Below are 15,733 nucleotides of genomic sequence, written 5' to 3'. Positions count from 1 at the left end.
AGGAGGCACACGGACACAGCTGGAGGGCCGTGCGGCGCAGGGGTGTCCTGAGGACAGATTGGCAGGAGCCCAGGGCACACACTCAGTCGAAGTCCATCAGCAATTCAGAAGAAAGTGGGGGCATACCATGCAAGAAAGATGGCACTTTCTCACAGCCGGTACTTCTTAATGATGTACTACCAAAACAATCAAAGATGAGGGGATGATTTTGACAAAAATTAGGATCAATCAATTAGGGGTTTATAAGGCGCGCTACTCACCCGTGAGGGTCTCAAGGTGCTGGGGGAGGGGAGGGAGATGGGGAGAGAGGGGGGTGGCGTGGTGCAGCTCCAGATCAGTCGAAGAGCCAGGTCTTGAGGCTCTTCCTGAAGGTGTGCAGTGTGGGGGAGCGTCTGATGTTGACTGGGAGTTCGTTCCAGGTCTTTGCTGCGACATAGGAGAAGGCTCTTCTGCCTGCTCTGGTTCTGCGGATGCGTGGGGTCTCTGCCAAGGCAAGGTCGGCAGAGCGGAGGTTCCTTTTGGGTACGCAGAAGGAGACTCTTTTGTGGAGGTATTTGGGACCATTGTTGAGGGATTTGTAGGCTGGGTTAGTAGCCTGAAGGTTACTCTCTTCTCGATGGGGAGCCAGTGGAGGTCTCGTAGGTGCCGGGTCATGTGCTCATGTCGTAGGGTTCCGATGACGAGTCTGTCTGCGGTGTTTTGGATGGTTTGGAGCTTGTGTAGCAGGTTTATTTTTATTCCGGCGTAGAGGGCGTGACCGTAATCCAGTCTGCTGGTTATGAGTGCGTGGGTGACGGTCTTTCTGCATTCGAGGGGGATCCACTTGAAGGTCTTGCGGAGGATGCAGAGTGAGTTGAAGCTGGTGGAGGTGACAGTGTTGATCTGGCGGGTCATGGAGAGGGAGGAGTCTAGCATGATGCCAAGGTTTCAGGCCTGGTCTGATGGAGTGGGTGGGTTTCCGAGGGTGGAAGACCACCAGGCGTTGTCCCATGCGGTTGAGGAGGCTCCAAGGACGAGGACCTCTGTTTTCTCTGAGTTGAGCTTAAGGCAGCTGTAGTTCATCCAGGCTGTGACATCTTTCATTCCTTCCTGGAAGCTGAGTCTGGTGTCTTCGGGGTTCTTCGTGAGGCAGAGGATGAGCTGGGTGTCGTCGGCGTAGGACAATATGCTGAGCCCATGCTGTCCAACGATGGCGGTGAGGGGGGCCATGTAGATGTTGGAGAGCGTGGAGCTGAGCGAGGATCCTTGGGATACTCTGCAGTTGATCTCTGTGGGTTCAGAGAGGAAGGGTGGGAGTCTGAACCTTAGAGTCTGGCGGTGAGAGTGCGGTGGGAGACCGTGTCGAAGGCTACGGAGAGGTGTAGTAGAAAGAGGGCTGCAGTGTGGCCCTGGTTGAATAGCATGCGGATGTCATCGGTGGCGGCGAGGAGAGCGGTCTTGGTGCTGTGGTTGCTGCGGGATCCTTCAGATTTCACATTCACGCATAGCTAGACCTCTCTCATTCACAAGTCACCTGCCAGTAAAAAAAAGTGCCAGGCCAGACCTGTTAACCAGAATTTTCCAGGTAATCAATTAATGTCTGAGCAATAAAATTCTACATAACATTTTTTTAATCATGAACCATCCACAAACAAACAAGTTTGCAAACTGAAACAGCATAAAACGCCCTGCCTTTATGTCCATGTACCCCAAACCTGTAATAAACACCATAAGCCTTCTGATCTGCTAGCCTCTTCAAATTTGTATGCATCTTTTTTCTCAAACCTCTAATACGTGGTCACCAAGTTGCGACAATTCAGTCAGAAAATCTTTATTCAGCTATATTGCAAGCCATGTAAGAATGCTTCAAAAAAAGACATTTCTGATTAAAAAAACACAATAATATTAGGAAAAAAGAAATACAGACATCAAAAAGAAATTTCCAAGATAAAAAGCAAATTAGAAAGTTGCGACAGTTCAAATGGTTTTATCACAAAAGACCCAGGTGATAATGATTTTCACATCTCCAAGTGTCACAGGTGGCACACAGGATACTGTTATGCAAGATGCAGCTTTGCCTCAGACTCCACCTCATATCCTTCAACGCAACTTTTAAAACTAGTTGGCCAGTCCGGATTGCTAAACCTATCACAAGAGGGTTACTGCGTACTAAGAGATGAAGCGTTCATGTACCAGGTTTTCAACCACCTTTAAAGAGATTGTGTCTGGTGTAGACCAGTGACCATCAGTTCGCTGATGCATCGACTTTAGTGAAGTGAGGAATTACAGCTGCACTTCTTCTTCCTGACATGTGGGGGCCTACCACATGGCAGGAGGAGTCTGGACTAGAGCGGCCCTGTCCATTGTCTGCTACCAAGCCCTAGTGTGGTCCTTGGTGACGTGGAGATACAACAGCACGGCTTCCTCTTGACATGTGGGGGCCTACCACATGGCAGGAGGAGTCTGGACTAGAGCGGCCCTGTCCATTGTCTGCTACCAAGCCCTAGTGTGGTCCTTGGTGACGTGGAGATACAACAGCACGGCTTCCTCCTGACATGTGGGGGCCTCCACATGGCAGGAGGAGTCTGTACTAGAGCGGCCCTGTCCATTGTCTGCTACCAAGCCCTAGTGTGGTCCTCGGTGACGTGGAGATACAACAGCACGGCTTCCTCCTGACATGTGGTGGCCTACCACATGGCAGGAGGAGTCTGTACTAGAGCGGCCCTGTCCATTGTCTGCTACCAAGCCCTAGTGTGGTCCTCGGTGACGTGGAGATACAACAGCACGGCTTCCTCCTGACATGTGGTGGCCTACCACATGGCAGGAGGAGTCTGTACTAGAGCGGCCCTGTCCATTGTCTGCTACCAAGCCCTAGTGTGGTCCTTGGTGACGTGGAGATACAACAGCACGGCTTCCTCCTGACATGTGGTGGCCTACCACATGGCAAGAGGAGTCTGTACTAGAGCGGCCCTGTCCATTGTCTGCTACCAAGCCCTAGTGTGGTCCTTGGTGACGTGGAGATACAACAGCACGGCTTCCTCCTGACATGTGGGGGCCTCCACATGGCAGGAGGAGTCTGTACTAGAGCGGCCCTGTCCATGTCTGCTACCAAGCCCTAGTGTGGTCCTTGGTGACGTGGAGATACAACAGCACGGCTTCCTCCTGACATGTGGGGGCCTCCACATGGCAGGAGGAGTCTGTACTAGAGCGGCCCTGTCCATGTCTGCTACCAAGCCCTAGTGTGGTCCTTGGTGACGTGGAGATACAACAGCACGGCTTCTTCCTGACATGTGGGGGCCTACCACACGGCAAGAGGAGTCTGTACTAGAGCGGCCCTGTCCATGTCTGCTACCAAGCCCTAGTGTGGTCCTCACTGACGTGGAGATACAACAGCACGGCTTCCTCCTGAAATGTGGTGGCCTACCACATGGCAGGAGGAGTCTGTACTAGAGCGGCCCTGTCCATTGTCTGCTACCAAGCCCTAGTGTGGTCCTTGGTGACGTGGAGATACAACAGCAAGGCTTCCTCCTGAAATGTGGTGGCCTACCACATGGCAGGAGGAGTCTGTACAATAGAGGCCCTGTCCATGTCTGCTACCAAGCCCTAGTGTGGTCCTTGGTGACGTGGAGATACAACAGCACGGCTTCCTCCTGACATGTGGTGGCCTACCACACGGCAGGAGGAGTCTGTACTAGAGCGGCCCTGTTCATTGTCTGCTACCAAGCCCTAGTGTGGTCCTTGGTGATGTGGAGATACAACAGCACGGCTTCCTCCTGAAATGTGGTGGCCTACCACATGGCAGGAGGAGTCTGTACTAGAGCGGCCCTGTCCATTGTCTGCTACCAAGCCCTAGTGTGGTCCTTGGTGACGTGGAGATACAACAGCACGGCTTCCTCCTGAAATGTGGGGGCCTACCACATGGCAAGAGGAGTCTATACTAGAGCGGCCCTGTTGTTGTCGTCTTCTACCAAGCCCTAGTGTTGTCCTTAGTGATGTGGAGTTTCTGCAGTACTAGTTCCTCTTGACATGTGGTAGCCTCCTCAGGATGTTCCTTTCAGTATTAGTGAGCTACCCTTTGACCCCCATGCATATATCTTCTTTATCACTTCGTTTGCAGCCATCGCGTCATCTTGTCAATTGAAGTAGATTAAACCATTGTGTACGAGTGAACTATATACTCACTGTGTGGTGTTAAGGCTGCATACATCCTTCCTTCCAACATTTGTGTCAGTCAGATCAAACACCTTTCAGCCCACTCTCTTCCGCCTCCCACTTCTCATGCAGAGTTTACGCCACACCCTTTGGAACAAGAAATGCCGGTAACTGGTTCCGGTAACTTGGGTCTAAGTCCGTACCTTTTTGAGGACCTCTTTGAATACCTTTGCCTGTGCCTTTCCTCTGCTTTCCCTAATCTCCAGCTTATGAGAAAGACAAAGGCGGATCACTATTCCCTGATTATCATTACCCTGGCGTGACAAAAAGGAATAATACTTCACCATGACTGCAGGTCTCTTAGCCAGACAGGCCAGTACCTGACCACCTTGTGAACACGTGGCCAAATGGAAGTGTTTCTGCACGTGGTACAGTGACTGGGGCTTTAATTCAATCTTAAAGCAGCCGCATCACATATTTCCATACTTGCTCTACCTGGCGAAGAGTGCTCTTGAATGCTCTTTAGTTAGAGCTCATCTCAACACTCTGTGTTTAAAAGAACAGAAGGTACTACTTCATCTTTTATTCCCACTAAGAATTGTAAAGCAATATGAAAGGTCACTTTGGGGCTTTGCCTCCAGTCTGTCATGACCCTCTACCCTGCTATGTCATGGGAGCTGAACACGAAGTTATGCAAGTCGTGCACCCTCCTTTCGAACCAGTCCATGGAGCTCCTCTTAAATTCATCTTGTGGTTGACCGTTCTTTTGCTTGCTCTCACATCAGCATGAAGGCTAGGAGAGTTGGGAGGCGTTTACTATAAGAGGCCCTTTTATTCAATTTACCAGAGACCAGCATCCTACAAACCAATCCAAAAATCATGCCTGAAGTCCCCGACAGACTTTCATTTGAATTAACCTGTTATCCCTTGTTCCTTTTTCCTAATCGGACCGCATCAGCAGATACATCTTTGAACTTGCTGAATGTATGTACATCAGACCAGAAGTTTGAGACTTTTGCCCATCCAGGAAGAGGGTGACCACTGTCCCAACAGCACCTACTATGTTGGCGGTCAGCATACTTCACCTTCAGCCACAAGAAGGCGAAGCTTCCAGTCCTAGGTAGAGTGAGAGCGCATTGCACCAGCAGCATGGCAAAGACTGTTGCGCTTTACACTGGAGTGCCTATACAGGGTGTATGCAGAGCAGGCGCACATTTACCGAGCACCACTGCGTTGATGGGACCACAGCAGCCGGTACTGCAGAGTCTGGTAGTCCTCATCAACCTGTTTCAGTAAAGGGGAGGCTTCTACTCACTTGATACAGAATGCTATGTTCTGCAACCAATGTTGCAGAACTGGAGTTACAGGTAAGTAACTAACTTCATCTGCCACTGCTTGCTTTACCTGGTATGCTCGCCCTCCCTAAGTCCCTGGTCTCTCTTCCACAGGAGAAGCTGAAGAGCTCACCAACCGGTTGCAGTCAATGCGGCAAAGGATGACTGAACTGGAGAGAACCCTGGCGTCCGTCTCGCAGCAGCAGAAGCACGTTGACAAAGTAGAGCATTATTACATCTTAGGTCCTTTCATAACAGTTGCTCTTTCTTTCTTCCTGTTGAGCTTTGCTCTCTCCTTTGCTCTTTAATACGATGCAGTTCCGTCTGCCTTTCTTTTTCAGAACAATAAAGAATTGGAAAAGGAACGTGACGTCCTCAGACACGATCTGTTTAAGCAAACGTAAGTGAGGCTCTTCAAGTGCTCATTTAATGCCTGCCTACTTTATGCATACCCATGCCCTATGCCTCGCTCATGTGCCTGCCTGCATGCTGCCTGTGCAAACACTCTTCAGATCTGCTGGTGTATTTCTGAGCTCAGCTTGCCTATTCTATGGATTCAATCTAGCGTTTTCTCAATAATTAAGCAAGACTTCAACATAAAGCACAGAAAATGTGACGTTAGGAATGCTTTAGAATAGTCTAATTACTGGCAGTTACTCGGGTAGCATTCCAACCCATCGTTTTTCACTCACTGTGCCACTCTAATGCAGATCAATAGCGACCGTGCTCCTCATGGTGACAGTCCATCCCTCTCTGCCAGACTTCAGCATAGCCTGGTCCCCTCTTCCTTGAACTTCCCGGGTGTATGCAAAGAGGTGGAGCATGCACATGTTTTCCCGGAGGGAATAGTTTTGGATACAGAGGAGAGCCAGGGCAGTCCGCAGCAGCGTCCATCTTGTATGGATTCTAGTTGTTGACTGGTGGGGTAAGGAGAGCCAGGGCAGTCCGCAGCAGCCTCATTCTTGTATGGGTTCTCGTTGTTGACTGGGGGTAAGGAGATCCAGGGCAGTCCGCAGCAGCGTCATTCTTGAATGGGTTCTCGTTGTTGACTGGTGGGGTAAGGAGAGCCAGGGCAGTCCGCAGCAGACTCATTCTTGTATTGGTTCTCGTTGTTGACTGGTGGGGTAAGGAGATCCAGGGCAGTCCGCAGCAGACTCATTCTTGTATTGGTTCTCGTTGTTGACTGGTGGGGTAAGGAGATCCAGGGCAGTCCGCAGCAGACTCATTCTTGTATGGGTTCTCGTTGTTGACTGGTGGGGTAAGGAGATCCAGGGCAGTCTGCAGCAGACTCATTCTTGTATGGGTTCTCGTTGTTGACTGGTGGGGTAAGGAAATCCAGGGCAGTCCGCAGCAGACTCATTCTTGTATGGGTTCTCGTTGTTGACTGGTGGGGTAAGGAGATCCAGGGCAGTCCGCAGCAGACTCATTCTTGTATGGGTTCTCGTTGTTGACTGGTGGGGTAAGGAGAGCCAGGGTAGTCCGCAGAAGCCTAATTCTTGTATGGGTTCTCGTTATCTGGTGGGGTAAGGATAGCCAGGGCAGTCCGCAGCAGCCTCATTCTTGTATGAGTTCTCGTTGTTGATTGGTGGGGTAAGGAGAGCCAGGGTAGTCCGCAGCAGCGTCCTTCTTGTATGGGTTCTCGTTGTCGACTGGTGGGGTAGGGTAAGGAGAGCCAGGGTAGTTCGCAGCAGCGTCATTCTTGAATGGGTTCTCGTTGTTGACTGGGGGATAAGGAGAGCCAGGGTAGTCCATAGCAGCGTCATTCTTGCATGGGTTCTCGTTGTTGACTGGTGGGGTAGGGTAAGGAGAGCCAGGGTAGTTCGCAGCAGCGTCATTCTTGAATGGGTTCTCGTTGTTGACTGGGGGATAAGGAGAGCCAGGGTAGTCCATAGCAGCGTCATTCTTGCATGGGTTCTCGTTGTTGACTGGTGGGGTAAGGAGAGCCAGGGCAGTCCGCAGCAGCGTCCTTCTTGTATGGGTTCTCGTTGTTGACTGGTGGGGTAAGGAGAGCCAGGGCAGTCCGCAGCAGCCTCATTCTTGTATGGGTTCTCGTTGACTGGTGGGGTAAGGAGATCCAGGGCAGTCCGCAGCAGACTCATTCTTGTATGGGTTCTCGTTGTTGACTAGTGGGATAAGAAGAGCCAGGGTAGTCCATAGCAGCGTCATTCTTGCATGGGTTCTCGTTGTTGACTGGTGGGATAAGAAGAGCCAGGGCAGTCCGCAGCAGCGTCCTTCTTGTATGAGTTCTCGTTGTTGACTGGTGGGGTAAGGAGAGCCAGGGCAGTCCGCAGCAGCGTCCTTCTTGTATGGGTTCTCGTTGTTGACTGGTGGGGTAAGGAGAGCCAGGGCAGTCCGCAGCAGCCTCATTCTTGTATGGGTTCTCGTTGTTGACTGGTGGGGTAAGGAGAGCCAGGGCAGTCCGCAGCAGCCTCATTCTTGTATGGGTTCTCGTTGTTGACTGGTGGGGTAAGGAGAGCCAGGGCAGTCCGCAGCAGCCTCATTCTTGTATGGGTTCTCGTTGTTGACTGGTGGGGTAAGGAGATCCAGGGCAGTCCGCAGCAGCCTCATTCTTGTATGGGTTCTCGTTGTTGACTGGTGGGGTAAGGAGAGCCAGGGTAGTTTGCAGCAGCCTGATTCTTGTTCGGGTTCTCGTTGTTGACTGGGGGGTAAGGAGATTCAGGGCAGTCCGCAGCAGCGTCATTCTTGAATGGGTTCTCGTTGTTGACTGGTGGGGTAAGGAGAGCCAGGGTAGTCCATAGCAGCGTCATTCTTGCATGGGTTCTCGTTGTTGAGTGGTGGGATAAGAAGAGCCAGGGCAGTCCGCAGCAGCGTCCTTCTTGTATGAGTTCTCGTTGACTGGTGGGGTAAGGAGAGCCAGGGCAGTCCGCAGCAGCGTCCTTCTTGTATGAGTTCTCGTTGTTGACTGGTGGGGTAAGGAGAGCCAGGGCAGTCCGCAGCAGCGTCCTTCTTGTATGGGTTCTCGTTGTTGACTGGTGGGGTAAGGAGAGCCAGGGCAGTCCGCAGCAGCCTCATTCTTGTATGGGTTCTCGTTGTTGACTGGTGGGGTAAGGAGAGCCAGGGCAGTCCGCAGCAGCCTCATTCTTGTATGGGTTCTCGTTGTTGACTGGTGGGGTAAGGAGATCCAGGGTAGTCCGCAGCAGCCTCATTCTTGTATGGGTTCTCGTTGTTGACTGGTGGGGTAAGGAGATCCAGGGTGGTCCGCAGCAGCCTCATTCTTGTATGGGTTCTCGTTGTTGACTGGTGGGGTAAGGAGATCCAGGGTAGTCCGCAGCAGCCTCATTCTTGTATGGGTTCTCGTTGCTGACTGGTGGGGTAAGGAGAGCCAGGGTAGTCCGCAGCAGCCTCTTTCTTGTATGGATTCTCGTTGTTGACTGGGGGGGTAAGGAGAGCTAGGGTAGTCAGAAGCAGCCTCATTCTTGTATGGGTTCTCGTTGTTGACTGGTGGGGTAAGGAGAGCCAGGGCAGTCCGCAGCAGCCTCATTCTTGTATGGGTTCTCGTTGTTGACTGGTGGGGTAAGGAGAGCCAGGGTAGTTCGAAGCAGCGTCATTCTTGAATGGGTTCTCGTTGTTGACTGGGGGGTACGGAGAGCCAGGGCAGTCCGCAGCAGCCTCATTCTTGTATGGGTTCTCGTTGTTGATTGGTGGGGTAAGGAGATCCAGGGTAGTCCTCAGCAGCGTCTTTCTTGTATGGGTTCTCGTTGTTGACTGGGGGGTAAGGAGAGCCAGGGCAGTCCTCAGCAGCGTCCTTCTTGTATGAGTTCTCGTTGTTGACTGGTGGGGTAAGGAGAGCCAGGGCAGTCCGCAGCAGCGTCCTTCTTGTATGGGTTCTCGTTGTTGACTGGTGGGGTAAGGAGATCCAGGGCAGTCCGCAGCAGCCTCATTCTTGTATGGGTTCTCGTTGTTGACTGGTGCGGTAAGGAGAGCCAGGGTAGTTTGCAGCAGCCTCGTTCTTGTACGGGTTCTCGTTGTTGACTGGGGGGTAAGGAGATCCAGGGCAGTCCGCAGCAGCGTCATTCTTGAATGGGTTCTCGTTGTTGACTGGTGGGGTAAGGAGATCCAGGGCAGTCCGCAGCAGCGTCATTCTTGAATGGGTTCTCGTTGTTGACTGGTGTGGTAAGGAGAGCCAGGGCAGTCCGCAGCAGCCTCATTCTTGTATGGGTTCTCGTTGTTGACTGGTGGGGTAATGAGATCCAGGGCAGTCCGCAGCAGCCTCATTCTTGTATGGGTTCTCGTTGACTGGTGGGGTAAGGAGAGCCAGGGTAGTCCGCAGCAGCCTCATTCTTGAATGGGTTCTCGTTGTTGACTGGGGGGTAAGGAGAGCCAGGGCAGTCCGCAGCAGACTCATTCTTGTATTGGTTCTCGTTGTTGACTGGTGGGGTAAGGAGAGCCAGGGTAGTCCGCAGCAGCCTTATTCTTGTATGGGTTCTCGTTGTTGACTGGTGGGGTAAGGAGATCCAGGGCAGTCCGCAGCAGCCTCATTCTTGTATGGGTTCTCGTTGACTGGTGGGGTAAGGAGAGCCAGGGCAGTCCGCAGCAGCCTCATTCTTGTATGAGTTCTCGTTGACTGGTGGGGTAAGGAGATCCAGGGCAGTCCGCAGCAGCCTCATTCTTGTATGAGTTCTCGTTGCTGACTGGTGGGGTAATGAGATCCAGGGCAGTCCGCAGCAGCCTCATTCTTGTACGGGTTCTCGTTGTTGACTGGGGGGTAAGGAGATCCAGGGCAGTCCGCAGCAGCGTCATTCTTGAATGGGTTCTCGTTGTTGACTGGTGTGGTAAGGAGAGCCAGGGCAGTCCGCAGCAGCCTCATTCTTGTATGGGTTCTCGTTGCAGACTGGTGGGGTAAGAAGAGCCAGGGCAGTCCGCAGCAGCGTCCTTCTTGTATGGGTTCTCGTTGTTGACTGGTGGGGTAAGGAGATCCAGGGTAGTCCGCATCATACTCATTCTTGTATGGGTTCTCGTTGACAGGTGGGTAAGGAGAGCCAGGGTAGTCCGCAGCAGCCTCATTCTTGTATGGGTTCTCGTTGACAGGTGGGTAAGGAGAGCCAGGGTAGTCCGCAGCAGCCTCATTCTTGTATGGGTTCTCGTTGACAGGTGGGTAAGGAGAGCCAGGGTAGTCCGCAGCAGCCTCTTTCTTGTATGGGTTCTTGTTGACAGGTGGGTATGGAGAGCCAGGGTAGTCCGCAGCAGCCTCTTTCTTGTATGGGTTCTCGTTGTTGACTGGGGGGTAAGGAGAGCCAGGGTAGTCCGCAGCAGCCTCATTCTTGTATGGGTTCTCGTTGCTGACTGGTGGGGTAAGGAGAGCCAGGGTAGTCCGCAGCAGCCTCTTTCTTGTATGGGTTCTCGTTGTTGACTGGGGGGTAAGGAGAGCTAGGGTAGTCAGAAGCAGCCTCATTCTTGTATGGGTACTCGTTGTTGACTGGTGGGGTAAGGAGAGCCAGGGCAGTCCGCAGCAGCCTCATTCTTGTATGGGTTCTCGTTGTTGACTGGTGGGGTAAGGAGATCCAGGGTAGTCCGCAGCAGCCTCATTCTTGTATGGGTTCTCGTTGACAGGTGGGTAAGGAGAGCCAGGGTAGTCCGCAGCAGCCTCATTCTTGTATGGGTTCTCGTTGACTGGTGGGGTAAGGAGAGCCAGGGTAGTCCGCAGCAGCCTCTTTCTTGTATGCGTTCTTGTTGACAGGTGGGTAAGGAGAGCCAGGGTAGTCCGCAGCAGCCTCTTTCTTGTATGGGTTCTTGTTGTTGACTGGGTGGTAAGGAGAGCCAGGGTAGTCAGAAGCAGCGTCATTCTTGAATGGGTTCTCGTTGTTGACTGGGGGGTAAGGAGAGCCAGGGCAGTCCGCAGCAGCCTCATTCTTGTATGGGTTCTCGTTGTTGACTGGTGGGGTAAGGAGAGCCAGGGTAGTTCGCAGCAGCGTCATTCTTAAATGGGTTCTCGTTGTTGACTGGGGGGTAAGGTGAGCCAGGGCAGTCCGCAGCAGCCTCATTCTTGTATGGGTTCTCGTTGTTGATTGTTGGGGTAAGGAGATCCAGGGTAGTCCTCAGCAGCCTCATTCTTGTATGGGTTCTCGTTGTTGACTGGGGGGTAAGGAGAGCCAGGGTAGTCCTCAGCAGCGTCCTTCTTGTATGGGTTCTCGTTGTTGACTGGTGGGGTAAGGAGAGCCAGGGCAGTCCTCAGCAGCGTCCTTCTTGTATGGGTTCTCGTTGACTGGGGGGTAAGGAGAGCCAGGGCAGTCCTCAGCAGCGTCCTTCTTGTATGGGTTCTCATTGTTGACTGGGGGGTAAGAAGAGCCAGGGTAGTCCGCAGCAGCGTCCTTCTTGTATGGGTTCTCGTTGACTGGGGGGTAAGGAGAGCCAGGGCAGTCCTCAGCAGCGTCCTTCTTGTATGGGTTCTCGTTGTTGACTGGGGGGTAAGGAGAGCCAGGGCAGTCCTCAGCAGCGTCCTTCTTGTATGGGTTCTCGTTGACTGGGGGGTAAGTAGAGCCAGGGCAGTCCTCAGCAGCGTCCTTCTTGTATGGGTTCTCGTTGTTGACTGGGCGGGTAAGGAGATCCAGGGCAGTCCGCAGCAGCCTCATTCTTGTATGGGTTCTCGTTGTTGACTGGGGGGTAAGGAGAGCCAGGGTAGTCCGCAGCAGCCTCATTCTTGAATGGGTTCTCGTTGTTGACTGGGGGGTAAGGAGAGCCAGGGCAGTCCGCAGCAGACTCATTCTTGTATTGGTTCTCGTTGTTGACTGGTGGGGTAAGGAGAGCCAGGGTAGTCCGCAGCAGCCTCATTCTTGTATGGGTTCTCGTTGTTGACTGGTGGGGTAAGGAGATCCAGGGCAGTCCGCAGCAGCCTCATTCTTGTATGGGTTCTCGTTGACTGGTGGGGTAAGGAGAGCCAGGGCAGTCCGCAGCAGCCTCATTCTTGTATGAGTTCTCGTTGACTGGTGGGGTAAGGAGATCCAGGGCAGTCCGCAGCAGCCTCATTCTTGTATGAGTTCTCGTTGCTGACTGGTGGGGTAATGAGATCCAGGGCAGTCCGCAGCAGCCTCATTCTTGTACGGGTTCTCGTTGTTGACTGGGGGGTAAGGAGATCCAGGGCAGTCCGCAGCAGCGTCATTCTTGAATGGGTTCTCGTTGTTGACTGGTGTGGTAAGGAGAGCCAGGGCAGTCCGCAGCAGCCTCATTCTTGTATGGGTTCTCGTTGCAGACTGGTGGGGTAAGAAGAGCCAGGGCAGTCCGCAGCAGCGTCCTTCTTGTATGGGTTCTCGTTGTTGACTGGTGGGGTAAGGAGATCCAGGGTAGTCCGCATCATACTCATTCTTGTATGGGTTCTCGTTGACAGGTGGGTAAGGAGAGCCAGGGTAGTCCGCAGCAGCCTCATTCTTGTATGGGTTCTCGTTGACAGGTGGGTAAGGAGAGCCAGGGTAGTCCGCAGCAGCCTCATTCTTGTATGGGTTCTCGTTGACAGGTGGGTAAGGAGAGCCAGGGTAGTCCGCAGCAGCCTCTTTCTTGTATGGGTTCTTGTTGACAGGTGGGTATGGAGAGCCAGGGTAGTCCGCAGCAGCCTCTTTCTTGTATGGGTTCTCGTTGTTGACTGGGGGGTAAGGAGAGCCAGGGTAGTCCGCAGCAGCCTCATTCTTGTATGGGTTCTCGTTGCTGACTGGTGGGGTAAGGAGAGCCAGGGTAGTCCGCAGCAGCCTCTTTCTTGTATGGGTTCTCGTTGTTGACTGGGGGGTAAGGAGAGCTAGGGTAGTCAGAAGCAGCCTCATTCTTGTATGGGTACTCGTTGTTGACTGGTGGGGTAAGGAGAGCCAGGGCAGTCCGCAGCAGCCTCATTCTTGTATGGGTTCTCGTTGTTGACTGGTGGGGTAAGGAGATCCAGGGTAGTCCGCAGCAGCCTCATTCTTGTATGGGTTCTCGTTGACAGGTGGGTAAGGAGAGCCAGGGTAGTCCGCAGCAGCCTCATTCTTGTATGGGTTCTCGTTGACTGGTGGGGTAAGGAGAGCCAGGGTAGTCCGCAGCAGCCTCTTTCTTGTATGCGTTCTTGTTGACAGGTGGGTAAGGAGAGCCAGGGTAGTCCGCAGCAGCCTCTTTCTTGTATGGGTTCTCGTTGTTGACTGGGTGGTAAGGAGAGCCAGGGTAGTCAGAAGCAGCGTCATTCTTGAATGGGTTCTCGTTGTTGACTGGGGGGTAAGGAGAGCCAGGGCAGTCCGCAGCAGCCTCATTCTTGTATGGGTTCTCGTTGTTGACTGGTGGGGTAAGGAGAGCCAGGGTAGTTCGCAGCAGCGTCATTCTTAAATGGGTTCTCGTTGTTGACTGGGGGGTAAGGTGAGCCAGGGCAGTCCGCAGCAGCCTCATTCTTGTATGGGTTCTCGTTGTTGATTGTTGGGGTAAGGAGATCCAGGGTAGTCCTCAGCAGCCTCATTCTTGTATGGGTTCTCGTTGTTGACTGGGGGTAAGGAGAGCCAGGGTAGTCCTCAGCAGCGTCCTTCTTGTATGGGTTCTCGTTGTTGACTGGTGGGGTAAGGAGAGCCAGGGCAGTCCTCAGCAGCGTCCTTCTTGTTGTATGGGTTCTCGTTGACTGGGGGGTAAGGAGAGCCAGGGCAGTCCTCAGCAGCGTCCTTCTTGTATGGGTTCTCATTGTTGACTGGGGGGTAAGAAGAGCCAGGGTAGTCCGCAGCAGCGTCCTTCTTGTATGGGTTCTCGTTGACTGGGGGGTAAGGAGAGCCAGGGCAGTCCTCAGCAGCGTCCTTCTTGTATGGGTTCTCGTTGTTGACTGGGGGGTAAGGAGAGCCAGGGCAGTCCTCAGCAGCGTCCTTCTTGTATGGGTTCTCGTTGACTGGGGGGTAAGTAGAGCCAGGGCAGTCCTCAGCAGCGTCCTTCTTGTATGGGTTCTCGTTGTTGACTGGGGGGGTAAGGAGATCCAGGGCAGTCCGCAGCAGCCTCATTCTTGTATGGGTTCTCGTTGTTGACTGGTGCGGTAAGGAGAGCCAGGGTAGTTTGCAGCAGCCTCGTTCTTGTACGGGTTCTCGTTGTTGACTGGGGGGTAAGGAGATCCAGGGCAGTCCGCAGCAGCGTCATTCTTGAATGGGTTCTCGTTGTTGACTGGTGGGGTAAGGAGATCCAGGGCAGTCCGCAGCAGCGTCATTCTTGAATGGGTTCTCGTTGTTGACTGGTGTGGTAAGGAGAGCCAGGGCAGTCCGCAGCAGCCTCATTCTTGTATGGGTTCTCGTTGTTGACTGGTGGGGTAATGAGATCCAGGGCAGTCCGCAGCAGCCTCATTCTTGTATGGGTTCTCGTTGACTGGTGGGGTAAGGAGAGCCAGGGTAGTCCGCAGCAGCCTCATTCTTGAATGGGTTCTCGTTGTTGACTGGGGGTAAGGAGAGCCAGGGTAGTCCGCAGCAGCCTCATTCTTGAATGGGTTCTCGTTGTTGACTGGGGGGTAAGGAGAGCCAGGGCAGTCCGCAGCAGACTCATTCTTGTATTGGTTCTCGTTGTTGACTGGTGGGGTAAGGAGAGCCAGGGTAGTCCGCAGCAGCCTCATTCTTGTATGGGTTCTCGTTGTTGACTGGTGGGGTAAGGAGATCCAGGGCAGTCCGCAGCAGCCTCATTCTTGTATGGGTTCTCGTTGACTGGTGGGGTAAGGAGAGCCAGGGCAGTCCGCAGCAGCCTCATTCTTGTATGAGTTCTCGTTGACTGGTGGGGTAAGGAGATCCAGGGCAGTCCGCAGCAGCCTCATTCTTGTATGAGTTCTCGTTGCTGACTGGTGGGGTAATGAGATCCAGGGCAGTCCGCAGCAGCCTCATTCTTGTACGGGTTCTCGTTGTTGACTGGGGGTAAGGAGATCCAGGGCAGTCCGCAGCAGCGTCATTCTTGAATGGGTTCTCGTTGTTGACTGGTGTGGTAAGGAGAGCCAGGGCAGTCCGCAGCAGCCTCATTCTTGTATGGGTTCTCGTTGCAGACTGGTGGGGTAAGAAGAGCCAGGGCAGTCCGCAGCAGCGTCCTTCTTGTATGGGTTCTCGTTGTTGACTGGTGGGGTAAGGAGAGCCAGGGCAGTCCGCAGCAGCCTCATTCTTGTATGGGTTCTCGTTGTTGACTGGTGGGGTAAGGAGAGCCAGGGCAGTCCGCAGCAACCTCATTCTTGTATGGGTTCTCGGTGTTGACTGGTGGGGTAAGGAGATCCAGGGTAGTCCGCATCATACTCATTCTTGTATGGGTTCTCGTTGACAGGTGGGTAAGGAGAGCCAGGGTAGTCCGCAGCAGCCTCA

General features: G+C 53.2%; 1 protein-coding gene across 10 annotated transcripts in view; it reads left to right on the top strand.

The window, feature by feature from the left end:
• The window catches only part of GOLGA2 (golgin A2), a 375,277-nt gene that overhangs the window by 175,948 nt on the left and 183,596 nt on the right, over positions 1 to 15,733 (top strand). For all 10 annotated transcript variants that reach the window (XM_086924918.1, XM_086924916.1, XM_086924923.1 and 7 more), the window contains 2 exons: positions 5,580 to 5,686; positions 5,807 to 5,865. In XM_086924918.1, the coding sequence (XP_086781044.1) occupies positions 5,580 to 5,686; positions 5,807 to 5,865 (166 nt within the window). The remainder of the gene's footprint in view (positions 1 to 5,579; positions 5,687 to 5,806; positions 5,866 to 15,733) is intronic.

Source organism: Lissotriton vulgaris, chromosome 5 (genome assembly GCF_964263255.1).
Source record: "Lissotriton vulgaris chromosome 5, aLisVul1.2, whole genome shotgun sequence".
Lineage (NCBI taxonomy): Eukaryota > Metazoa > Chordata > Amphibia > Caudata > Salamandridae > Lissotriton > Lissotriton vulgaris.
Note: the sequence above shows the minus strand (reverse complement) of the source record. Positions and strands in the feature narration are given on the sequence as shown.